The sequence below is a fragment of the Myodes glareolus genome, chromosome 4, assembly GCF_982192425.1.
Source record: "Myodes glareolus chromosome 4, mMyoGla1.1, whole genome shotgun sequence".
NCBI lineage: Eukaryota > Metazoa > Chordata > Mammalia > Rodentia > Cricetidae > Myodes > Myodes glareolus.
This window is the reverse complement of record NC_142029.1, coordinates 54606212-54619281: the sequence shown is the minus strand read 5'-3', so window position 1 is coordinate 54619281 and position 13070 is coordinate 54606212. Positions and strand designations below refer to the sequence as shown.

General features: G+C 37.6%; 1 protein-coding gene across 2 annotated transcripts in view; it reads right to left on the bottom strand.

The window, feature by feature from the left end:
• Xrn1 (5'-3' exoribonuclease 1) overlaps positions 1-13070 on the bottom strand; it is a 103732-nt gene that overhangs the window by 51238 nt on the left and 39424 nt on the right. For both annotated transcript variants that reach the window (XM_048452529.3, XM_048452530.3), the window contains exons 20-25: positions 12826-12957; positions 11371-11533; positions 9023-9136; positions 5700-5798; positions 2953-3068; positions 2240-2386 (exon numbers count right to left, since the gene is read on the bottom strand). In XM_048452529.3, the coding sequence (XP_048308486.3) occupies positions 2240-2386; positions 2953-3068; positions 5700-5798; positions 9023-9136; positions 11371-11533; positions 12826-12957 (771 nt within the window). The remainder of the gene's footprint in view (positions 1-2239; positions 2387-2952; positions 3069-5699; positions 5799-9022; positions 9137-11370; positions 11534-12825; positions 12958-13070) is intronic.

Genomic DNA, 13070 nt, shown 5'->3' with positions numbered 1-13070 from the left:
TGACAACAAAAGAATGGAGCAGGGCTTTCAAATCCTGGGTGAAAAGAATCTCCCGTCTAGGACTCTCTACCTAGACAAGCTACAACTAAGGTTGGAAAAAGAAAAAAAGTATTTCTAGACACAAAGTCCCCCACCCCTACCCCAAGAGGCTACTGGACTAAATGTACCATCATCATGGGGATATAAAGGTTAAGAAATGGGAGCTGGAAAATGAAAGACTCTGTATGGGGCCATAGAGGCAGTGTCTCTGGACTGAAGGCTGGCAATAAGCTAAGAATCATATGTAGACAGAAGTTTAAAGGTTCTTGAAAAAATAAGGGGGGGGGGAATACTGTGAGATAATGCTCTTGTACACTGTAAAGATTTGTCACTCATATTCGTTTAATAAAAGGCTGATTTAGCCAGTAGTCAGGCAGGAAGTATAGGCAGGACAACCAGACTAGGAGAATTCTGGGAAAAGGAAAGACAGAGTCAGTCTTAATAAATAATATTAATAATTAGTAATAAGTCTGAGCAACAGGCCAAACAGTTTATAATTAATATAAGCCTCTGTGTTTATTTGGGACTGAATGGCTGTGGGACTGGGTGGGACAGAAACTTCTGCGTACAATCACCAGCTTCAGCTGACGTAGAGACCAAAGGCTTTAGAACACAGATGGAACTGAGCAAAGCCCTAATGTGTTTGGCAGAATTTTTGGCTTAGTTAACACATATGTGTACAGACAATATCAAATAAAAAAAAAAACCAGTGAAAATAAAAATGCAGACAGGGAAGAAAATGTGATCATAATACATGACATGGTCTAGCGTCACATATTCAGCATAATCATGGAAACCAAATTATAATAAAAACTGTATGAAATATATTCATGTCTATAGGGAACTGAGAGACGGAGGAAGAGCTGGAACTCAGGGATCCCTTTTACATCTGGAAATAATGGATATATGACAACTAGAAAAAAAGCAGTTTATTTTTTGTTGTTCTTCAGCCCAAACCCAGAGAAAAGAAGTTTGAAAGCCGGACGGTGGTGGCGCACACCTTTAATCCCAGCACTCAGGAGGTTGAGGCAGGTGGATCTCTGTGGGTTCGAGGCCAGCCTGGTCTACAAAAGCTAGTTCCAGGGCAGGCTCCAAAGCTACAGAGACCAAAATCAAATAATAAAAAAAGAAAAGAAGAAAATGAAGTCTGAATGTAACCTTTTAAGAAAATAGAAATAAGGTAAAAAACAAGCTCAATTTTCATATGGCCATATGAAACTGAACTGTTCCCCTATCGCCTTCAAAAGATACAGAATCTCGAGCTGGGGGACGGCTCAGATTTGCTTCCTGACAATGTAAGCTTGACAACCTCAGTTAAATTCTTGCACCCATGTCAAGGTAGGAGAGAACTCCTGTGACAAGGTTGTCTTCAGACTGTCCCACCTACATAGTGGGACACACACCTCGCTAAGTATGTTTATGTGCACTCTCTTGCGCATGCGCACACTTCTACAGTAATAGTGAATTTAAAATAATATTTTAGAGTAGCTGTAGAAGATGACTTTATTTGGAAGTGGGGTTCTAGCAGAGACAACTATCAGAGAGGGCTCTAATCAAGTATGACTTTTACACTGTAAAAAGGAGAAATGAAGAGAGACACAGGTGAAAACTTAGGTGAAGACACATGGGGAGAGACTGTCACTTGAAGATAGAGGATTGGAATGATCAAGTCTACAAGCCAAGTAACACATAAAGGTACAGGACCATAAGAGAGCTAGGGGACTACAATCCTGTTGACACCTTGATTCTGGCTACTAGAACGGTGAGATATTAAGTTCACCTTGGTGAAACCAGCTAGTGTGTGGTACTTTATTATGAGAGCCCTTGGAAACCAACCCAGGAATCCTCAAAGACAAGGAGGACAGACCTCGGTGCAATAGTAGCAAGAACATTAAATTGTAACTCAGGAGTAAAATATTAACTATAACTCTAAGTAACTCAGTTAACAGTAAAAATGGTAACACATTCCCTATGGGATTATTAATGCAAATATGTTGTTGTACATTTTAATTTTTGAGATAGAGTCTCCCATAGCCCATAGCTGGCCTTTAAATGCATTACATAGGTAAGCATGGTCTCCAGTTCCTGATCCTTCAACCTTTACCTCCCTTGTGCCGGGGTTAGAGGTTGTACATGTTCCTCAAGAACATAACTTCCCTTTCACAATAAGCAATGCAGGCCTGAGCTGAGAGGCGCTCACCTTTCCATGTACTCTGCCAGAAGCTGCTCCGCTGCCGAGGAGTACATCCACTCACTCCCAACTTTCTTTGTATAGCCAGGGACTTCCTCATTTTTCTTGTTGAATTTGAGATTTAAACCCACATTTGCTTTATGGTCTCCATGAGGGCTAAATTTAAACCACATATACACACAAGTGTTTTAAAATTTGTTCAAAATTAAAAGTTTTAGCTTTTTTTTTTTTAAAAAAACAGTACTAGAGATTAAATCCAAAGACCTGTGCATGCCAGAGAAGTGGTATACCATTTAGCCATCACCAACCCCAACAATTATTTTCAACTTTTAGAAAAGCTCAGTTCTCATTGTCCCACATCTTGGTTAGCATGGTTACTACTAATTAGTAGTACTTAAAATGCTACAGGGCAGGTTTTAAGAAAGCATATAAATAAATTATGTAATTATAAAAATGGAAAATAACAAAATTCACAGAAATAGATTCCCAAGGCTCACACACACCCTGATACCTTTTTTCAAGGTTAGCTGCTAGAAATATAAACTGACTTTGAAAACATCTAAAACATATGCTGTTCATGTAAAGGACCACCCTGGAGGAATTTATGGGCAACTTAGTCCACAGGCATTAATTGGAGAAAATCAATACCGGGATAATAAGCATTTAGTCTCTATATTTAATTTTTCTGCTACTTTAAGCAAATATCCCTAACACAAACTTACTTTCTCCTAGATCCTCTTCCAATAAAAATACTTCCTGTAAACCTTGAAACAAGGTATCCACTCACTCCAAGGCGACCGGCCAACACATATCCTGGGTTGTACTTTATAGAGTATTTCTTTAAATATAAAAATAGAGAGGTCAATTATGGAAACACATGTTTATATTAAGTACTGTCTGGTTATCTTTGAGAGCTGTAGATAATTAAGACACCACTGACAACATAAAAACACATGGTCCCTTGGACCCCCACCCTAAAGGACCTGAAAGCCCCCTCCTTTCTCTTTATAGCAATCTTTCTAAGGATGAAGGAGTAGGAAACATAGTTTGTAAATCTGTCTCAATAAATAAATGCTGTAAGCACTAAACAAAAAATTCTTCATACAATATTTTTTAAAACTAATTTTCATATTTTAAACAGGGATGGCTAGCAAGTACATGGAATAAAAGAAGGCTTCAAAAATTACTATACTGAAATTAAGCATAAGTACATCATAAAAAGAGTTGTAAGCAGTAAGTAAAAAATGTCGTTCATATATGAATGTAAGCAATTTTTTCCACTAATACTTACTATTATATGAAAGTCATAGTCAAATAAATGGAAATTTAATTTGTGTAGTTAATTAATATGAAATTAAGAAAAAGGGAAAACTGTGATCAGAATATATTGTATGAGAAAATCTATTTCAATTCAAAAAATAAAATATATCAAGCAATAGGACAAAAGAAGAAAAGACACACACAAAAAAGAAGTATCAGTATCAGATGGGGTAATTTTTAACTAGGTAGAAAACAATTTATAAATCCAATACCAACTAGCATTAACAATCATATCCACTCCTTATATCATGCATACAGAATTTTTGTTTATAGTCTAATACTTTGTAAGTTACATAGGATATATGAGAGACAGACCATTTCATGTAGCTCAGGTTGGTCTTGAACTTGCTATGTTCTTGAGGATAATCTTGAACTTTTGATCCTCTTGTCTCCACCTCCTAAGAGCTGGGATTATGGACTTGGGCCACTAAGCTGGTTTATGCAGTGCTGGGGACTGAACCCAGGGAGCCGCATGTAAGCAAAGCAGGCACTTTACCCAGTAAGCTACATCCTCAGCCCCACTAGTGTATAGTTTTACTTTATGCTCATAGATGAATATGGGAATATTTTCACCAACATAAAATCAGCCATCATTATTTCATTGATTATATGAAATTATATAATAATATAATGATGTCCAAATAGGTAACTGGTTTTGGTGGGCTGGAATATCAAATTACTATATAAAATATATGAACATGCTGGTAGAAAAATGTGGTGGTATAGATCTATAACCCTAATACTTAGAAGACAATGGCAGGACAATCAGGAGTTCAAGGTTATCCTTGGCTACTCAGTGAGTTAAAGGCCAGCCTGTGCTACATAAAATATTGTCTCTTCTCTCACACAGACACTCAGAACATGGTTATTCAACAAGAGTATCATCAGATTTAGAATAAAATACAAAACAAGTATGCTTTGCAAAACACATCAAATAATTAAGGTGGTATTTCTTAATTACAACAAATATCACTTTATTAATAAGCACTTTGAATGTGTAGAGGCATATCAGTTATGATAATTGGCATAGGTTACTAGCATTTAGAGCTTAGAGGCAAAATGTTCTATTTACATAGCTGCCATAGAAACAAGGGTCCTATTCCAAGTACTAAGGGTGCTCTGGGAGAATTCTAAGCTGCGCTGTAATTAAAAGTTAATTAAAATCAACAGTACCCTAGGAAACATAAAAAGCCTAGCTAAAACACCGGATAAGGAAAGTGAGGGTAAAAGGAGCAGCTTATATTCTCTTTTATACAGGGCCTCCAGCTTCTTCATCTAATGGGACACTGAAGCCTTCTGACCATGTCGTCCAATTCTCTCTATAGTGGAGAGCTGATGGTAAGATTCTTAGGGACACCTCTGCCTTCGTCACCATGTTCCCCCATGCGTATGCTGATTCTTAATACTTTAAGCCAGATCACAACAATACAAAATAAACACCAATTAATGTAATTTCTGCAACTTGTTTTTTTGCTAAACTTACATCCATGTATATCCTGTTTCAATGCTAGGGATTAAATCTGGGTACTTAACATGCTAGGTTGACATGAGTCTTGGGGAACAGATTTATACTTTATATTTTCAGTATGTGTGTGTTTATGAGTGGGCATGCATGTCACAAAGCATGTGAGGAGGAGAACCTCAGATGCCATCTTCTTGAGTTTTTTCTTTTGTCTCACTAAAGCATTCATTCAACTAGACTCAGTTGGCTGGCAAGCTAGCTCCAGAGGCCTGTCTTCCAGCAGTGGCATGTATAGCATTTGCTGTTGGTCCAATTTTTAAAAATTATTTATTTTTATTTTATGTGCATTAGTGTTTTGCCTGAATGTATGTTTTTCTGAGGGTGTCGGGTCTCCTGGAACTGGAGCTACAGATAGTTGTGAGTCACTGTGTGGGTGCTCTGGATAAGGAGTCAGTACTCTTAACCACTGAACCATCTCCAGCCCTCCCCCCCAGTCCAGTTTTCATCCATGGTATTGACGATATGAACTAGGGTTCTCATGCTTTATTAAAAATACTTTACTGGCTGAACTATCTCTCTAGCCCCTTCTATTTATTCTTAAATACTGAACTTAATTTTAAGTTGGCAGAAAAAAATATCTCAGCATTAAAAAATCTTACTCTAAACAATATTAACTATTGTACTTACATGCTGGTTCTGTATTAAAGCATCAAGGTTTGGTTCACATGGAATGCTGAAAACCACACGAATCCTACCTTCTGTAATCACGTCACCTGATTCCTGAACCTGGGGGAAGAGTAACCACACCATTTTAATCTTTAATTACATTCATTTATTTTTCTCCTTATTTGAATGATTCTCTTCTAAAATATAGTTTTTGTCATAAAATTAGACAGTGGAAATTTTCTTGTAATTTATAATAGGATTTTAAAATATTATAAAGCGAGTCATTTTATATTTGTTTTAATAGGTGCTAATCATATATAAAAATGAACTAAACTTGGCCGGATGGTGGTGGTGTACGTCTTTAATCCCAGCACTTGGGAGGCAGAGGCAGGTGGATCTATGTGAGTTTGAGGCCAACCTGGTCTACAAGAACTAGTTCCAGGACAGGTTCCAAAGCTACAGAAAAATCCTGTCTCGAAAAACCAAAACCCAACCCCCCCCCCACCCAAAAAGAAGAACTTAACTTGTAGATAATTTCGAATTATTACCAAAATGTTGCAAATAATGTCTGAAAGCATTGACCTAGATTCACTCATTGCTAATATTATAAAGAATGACTTTAACATTTGCATATCATGTGCATATGTGCAAGCACATAACAACAACAACAGCAATAACTACTACTACTATCTAGTATTTTGAAACAGGGTTTCAGGAGAGTATGCTAGCTTTGAAGTCATTGTGTTGTCTAGATTGGCCTCAAACTTGGCGACCCCTACTTTAGCTTCCTGAGTCCTGGGATTCTAAGCACACACAATGCCCAGCTCCTTTCAATGCTTTGGGGATACCTTACAGACATTGTGCCCTTTACCTCCAAGTATTTTAGTGTATATCATAAGAAGGATATTTTACTATAAAACAGCAGTATCATTATTGGGCATATAAATTTACAATGGCATTTTAGTCTTAGCTATTCTCTATATTCCAGTTTTATCAATGGTCCCAATAATGCCCTGAGCAGAATTCTTTCTTCCCTCTCTAAAACAGCATACAATATTGAAATGAGCTGTCTGTCTGCTTGTTATTGAGGCAGGCAATACTATGTAGCCCAGGCAGGCTTTAAATTCATCCTCCTGCCCCAGTTTCCTAAATGCCAAGATTGTAGACACCCACATGCCCACTATTTGTTCTTTTTTAGAAACAGGGTTTTATTAAGCTATGTTCTCAGCCTCCAGCTGCACATTTAACATCCTTTAATCTAGACTATATCCAGATCATTTTTTTGGTGTGTGTTTTAAAAATAATATAAGAAGAATGCTATTTCTTCCTCAATTTTCACTCTGTCTTTCTCCTTTGTGTAATACTGGAAACTGAACTTAGTATGTTAAGCAAGCACTCTATCACTGAGCTGCAGCACTGTTCCCTTCAAGTTCCTTATTTTGCTTTTTGTAGTAAAGTTATGTGCTGTGGAATATAGTTTAAGATGCATTACATTTCTTTATGCTGTGGAATATCTGTTTAACGATGCAAAGATGTGTTGCATTCTTTTTTGTTGCATTTGTTTAACCCTGTAAAGCTATGTTACTTTGCCTGTCTAAAACACCTGACTGGAGCAATAAAGAACTGAATGGCCAATAGCTAGGCAGTAGAGAGGGATAGGTGGGGCTGCCAGGCAGAGAGAATAAATAGAAGAGAGAAAAGGGAGAATCAAGAAAAGGAGGAGAGTAGGATGCCAGGGGCCAGCCAGCCAGCCAAACATGGAGTAAGAAGGAAAGAAAGATATATAGAATAAAGAAAGGTAAAAGCACAGAGACAAATGTAGCTTAAAGAGAAATGGGATAATTTAAGAAAAGCTGGCTAGAAACAAGCAAGCTAAGGTTTGGCATTCAAAAGTAAGAATAAGTCCAAGCCTCTGTGTATTTATTTGGGAGCTATGTGGCAGGCTTCCAAAGGAGTAAAAACAAACCAAAAACCAAAACCAAAAACAAAAAAAGTCCAACAACCAAAAAACCCAACTGCAGCCATACCTTACCGGCCAGGATGTCCTCTACTTGACATATCCATGTTAGGCACCATATTTGATGTACAGAGCATCAGTCAATTCCTAACTGTTACTATCACACTGTCAGTATGGTGTTCAACTTCTCCATTGTACAATTACAGTTTTTGTTTTCCTTGTAATTAATCAACAGTCTGTGAAAAGACAGTCTGAAGACCATGAAAAAAACTTCCACAGTTTGACTCATTCTTCCCTGACTCGATTAATTTTTCATTTGCAAAATGATTTCCCAACACCAGCTTTCTCTTTATACTTTTATCTGTGCATGCTAGGCAGGCGCTTCACTACTGACTTATGTCCACAATAAAAGCTTTTCTAGTTTTATCTTTTTATTATTAGCATGCAATGATGAATTCTTGATTCCCCTCAGCAACTTCGAATTTGTTACTGTACTTAATTATACTGCTTCTCAAACCATTAATATCTGAGCAGCAGGAGTCCTTTCACCTTGTTTCTGTGCTTCCTGGTATGAATCTTTCAGTTCTTTGGAACAGTTTTTATTTTTTGGCATTTGACGTATTAAGCTTGTTTTGTATCTTACCTGCTCCAGACCTACAATCAGACACTTTAGTGAGAAGGACTAAAAGTTTTCAGTGAGGTGGTATGGTCTTAGAGGTCATGATCTGAGTATTACATATGTTCACTGCTACCAGAGAGTCTTTGTGTCTTATTCTTTTGAAAAATAGTCAGAAAAATATGCATGTATATACAAATGCACACGTGCCATATACACATATGCTTCAGAATTCCCAACAGTATTGCCAATCCATCCCCCACAGACTCTTATATTTTCTTATTCTATATCTGTATGTACTTTTTCCAGTGTGAGAAGTAAAATTATTAAACATATCAATACATTTAAAAATACACTAACCCTGTATGTAAAATATTTTAAAAATTATTTTATGATTGTTTCAGATATAACCTAATAAATAAGTATATTAAAAACACAAACAAAGGTGTCATACACCTTTAATCTCAGCACGAAGCAGAGGCAGGTGAATCTCTGAGTTTGAGGCCAGCCTGGTCTTCAGAGTGAGTTTCAGGACAATCAGGGCTACACAGAGAAACCCTCTAACCCCAACAACCTCCCCCCACCAAACCCATCAGATTTTCAATTCTTTTTCCCACCTTCTGACCACCTGTCTGACAGCGCAATACTGTGTCCTAAGTTACACGAGTGAATTCTTTCTCATGTTTCCCCTTTAGCATTACATTTTATTTTGTACGTAAGATGAATGATTATATTAATAAAAAGTCAATTCATGACAAAATTGAAACTAACTTCTCCAGTGCAGCCATAATAAGGAGTTCCCAGCATAAAGACCATACTTCTTGGAGGAAACAAATCATCCAATGTTTTGATACTGGAGAAACGAGAGTCAAAAGCTCGGATGTCCTAAACAAAATGAAATAGAAAAGTTAATCATCACAGTTAGTATTTCTAAAGTCTGCATATCATCTTTTTTCTGCATGGGATTAAATCTGTTTTGTCTGCAAATGTCAAATATGAAGATTTTCTATACACTAATATCAAAACCTAAAACACACTGCCCTGTCGCATCGTTCTCCCGTCTAGATATGTCATCCATTTTCTACTTCATTTACTTCTTGCGCCATCATTGGTGGCTGACATTTACTATTAACCTCATCTTATGAAGACTGGCACAAAAGTTGGTGAATCTTGTCCAAGGTCACATAGTAAAGAAGTCACCTTGGGCAATTTGTGCTCTTAATTACTACACTATAGTTTATTTCCTAGATAGCAGCACCCCCTCCCCATTCATATCCATGGGATAGGGTTAAACTTCAAGTCCCCTCTACACAGTGTATGTCTGAAACCACAGTCAGTACTAAAACCTACAAAGACTTTTTTATACTTACACATGTATGACAGAGTTTACTTTATACATTAGCTAGCAGTGAGAGATAACTGTAAGACTAAGACCATGTGAACGTGGTCTCTGCCTTTCAAACTGTTTGCACTGTCTTCACCTTTCCCTTTCATGTGATGATGTGACGATACATGCCTCCATGATGAGATGTGGTGAATGACTGAGAACTTATGAAATGTGGACACACGCTCCAAGCTTAAAGTGGAGCAGCAAAGCCAGGGGTTGGTGGCGCACGCCTTTAATCCCAGCACTCGGCAGCCAGAGGCAGGCAGATCTCTGTGAGTTCGATGCCAGCCTGGTCCACAGAGCGAGTTCCAGGATGGCCAGGGCTGTTACAGAGAGAAGCCCTGTCTCAAAAAACAAAAACCAAAACAAAAAGTGGAGCAGCAGCAGTGGTGAAACAAGCTCTTCCCTTACAATTTCAGGACTGGAACATCATCCTTACTATCTATAATTGAACCATTCTTGGCATATGAGGGAAAGTTTCATCTTTCCATGTAAAGGGAGCATATTCTAACTGTCAGTACCATTATTCTTACACTTTGTAGTCATTCTAGTAAAATAAAAGTCACCATGCTTCAACAGTTGAGCTGGCGCTGAGATACTACTCAGGGTAGGCACACAGCATGGATGCAGGGGACAAAGAGGATTTCCATCTGAGAGACAGCACAAGATTTGTCTCAATACTCAGAATGGTAATCAATTTAAAATGTATGAATTCCTTAATTCTGGCCCCTTCCAGGTAATATTTGAAGACCTTGGCTGAATGAAGGTAACTGAAGTATCAAGCAGTTATCCAGAGTGCCTCCTGTCCCCTTACAATATTAGAAATTATGCACACAAAGACAAAGACTTTAATATTCACTGTCTATTTCTGGCAAAATAATTTTTTTTAAAAAAGAAAGGGTCTTGATATGTTATCCACCACGGTCTCAAACACACAATCTTCTTGCTTCAACTTCCTAAGTGCCAGGACTACAGGTGTTCATCACTACACCTGGCTAAGGCCAGTATTTTTGAAGGATAAAAAAAAATGTCAACATGTTACAAATGGTGTGTTCTCGAAAATTTACTCTAGAAAATAAGTTCTTAAAAACTACCATAAAATAGGTTAAGCATGGTGACATACACCAACAACCCCAGGGTTTGGGAGGTAGATTTCTGTGAGTTCATGGTCAGCCTAGTCTATACAGTGAGTTCCAGGACAGACAGAGCTACATAGCAGAGAACCTGTCTCAAAAAAAAAAAAAAAAAAAACAAAGACCAATGAACCAACCAAAGGAACAACAACAACAACAAAATCACCACAAAATCAAAACCATGTTCCCTACTTGTATATGCTGAGTGGGCACAGAATAATCCTTATATGGAAATATATTTAAAAATTTACAAAATCAAAACCAGAACCAAACCACTTATTTAATGTGTGTGTTTGTGTCTAAGGACAACTTGTAGGAGCAGGTCCTCTCTTCTGCCACATATTAATTATTGTGACTTTTTTTTTTTGGCATTGCTGAGTCTTAAAACATCTAGGACTTCATGAATTCTTGGCAATTACTCTATCACTGAACTGTATCTCTAGCCCTTAAAATATTTCGAGAAACATTCTTGCTAGGTTGCCCAGCTGCCTATGCTGGCCTTGAACTTAATATTGGCCTCTCAAACACTGGGATTACACAGGACCTTAAGAACGTGTAAAGTATATATTAAGAAAGAATTGAGACTTGGGGAACCTTACCTTAACAATAGTTTGATAAACAAAAGGAAGAATTTGTTTTGACCATTGTTTTTCCAGATGAACTTCACCATTCTGACTGATTTGATATTTACGACCTGTGAGCAACTGAGCATACACAACGGCAGATGTTTCATTTATTACTATTCCCTTTCTTCTTAGGTACCTAAAGGAAAAATAAAAAAGAAAGATATAATTGTAGAAGTGTGTATGCAGTCCAGGTGATAATCATCAATCAAACACTTACACTGCAAATAAAGGCCCAGCAGTTTTCAGCATCCTATAAAGCAGTGGTTCTCAGCCTTCCTGATACTACAACCTCCAATTACAGCTCCTCATGGTGCGGTGACCCCCAACCATAAAATTAGTTTTGTTGCTACTTCCTAACTGTAATTTTGCTACTGTTGTGAACTGTTATGTAAATATCTGTGCTTTCCAATGATCTTAGGTGACCCCTGTGAAAAGGGCTGGTTGACTTCACAGGTTGAGAATCACTGCCACAAAAGCTTTGATAGTATTGATTTTAGTCTGTGGACCATTTTCCCACTGTCTAGGTGACTGAATGAGAAATCAATCTGTAAAAACTCTAGAACTTCACATTCAAAGGGCACACATAAATGGCATAAAAAATTTAAGAGAAAGTGAAGAAAGGCAGCATGGAGCTCAGCAAACCAAGGAGCACCTTAAGTATGTTATTCACTGCAAAGGCTCATTTCTTCCATTTAAATGTGATACACATTTTTTATAAATAACCACCTTTGCCTTATTGATTCTTTTGGCTTTCAGGTAAAATAGCACACCTTTTAACACTAACCATTCTTTTAACAATGGCTTGAGGGACTGAACTCAGGCCTTGAGCACACTGAGCTCCAATCTTCAGTCCCCTGTGCTTTGTATCTGCATTTCCTTGCCATGTATGTGACACTGTGCTAAGAAGAGTGAATCAATCTCATAGTCCTCCTGCCTCAGTTTCCTGAGTGTGGGAATTAAAGTTGTATACTTTTATGCTTGACAAAGTTATTTCTTTTTTTTAAAAAAATATTTATTTATTTATTATGTATACAATATTCTGTCTGTGTGTGTGCCTGCATGCCAGAAGAGGGCACCAGACCCCATTACAGATGGATGTGAGCCACCATGTGTTGCTGGGAATTGAACTCAGGACCTTTGGAAGAGCAGGCAATGCTCTTAACCTCTGAGCCATCTCTCCAGCCCCGACAAAGTTATTTCTTAAAATGTATTTATTTAGTATGTGTGGGTGTTTTGTCTGCATGTTTGTTTGTGTACCATGTGTGTGCATGATGTCACAGAGACCAGAAGAGGGCACTGATTCCCTGGGACTGGAGTTAAAGAACAGTGAATCACTACATGGGGGTCTTAACTCTGGTTAAAAGAACCCAGTGTTCTTAACCTCTGAGCCATTTCTCCAGTCCTAACCAAATTCTTAACGATACTCACTGTTCTGAAATTCCTTGTATTTCTTTAGTCCAGTTCGACTGTTCTTTATCTGAAAGTTCAAAGACTTTAGATGGTGGAGCAGTTTTTCCCAAATAAACCTTCTGTGTTCCTGGAGGTTCTTCCAAGTAAAACCTTAGATATAGAAACAAAGGAGAAATTATGTAAGCCTAAACTTTGTGCTTTAATGTAGAGCTTTTGCAAGGTGAGTGTTCATAGTAAACAAATTTTATGTGGTACAATTGCAA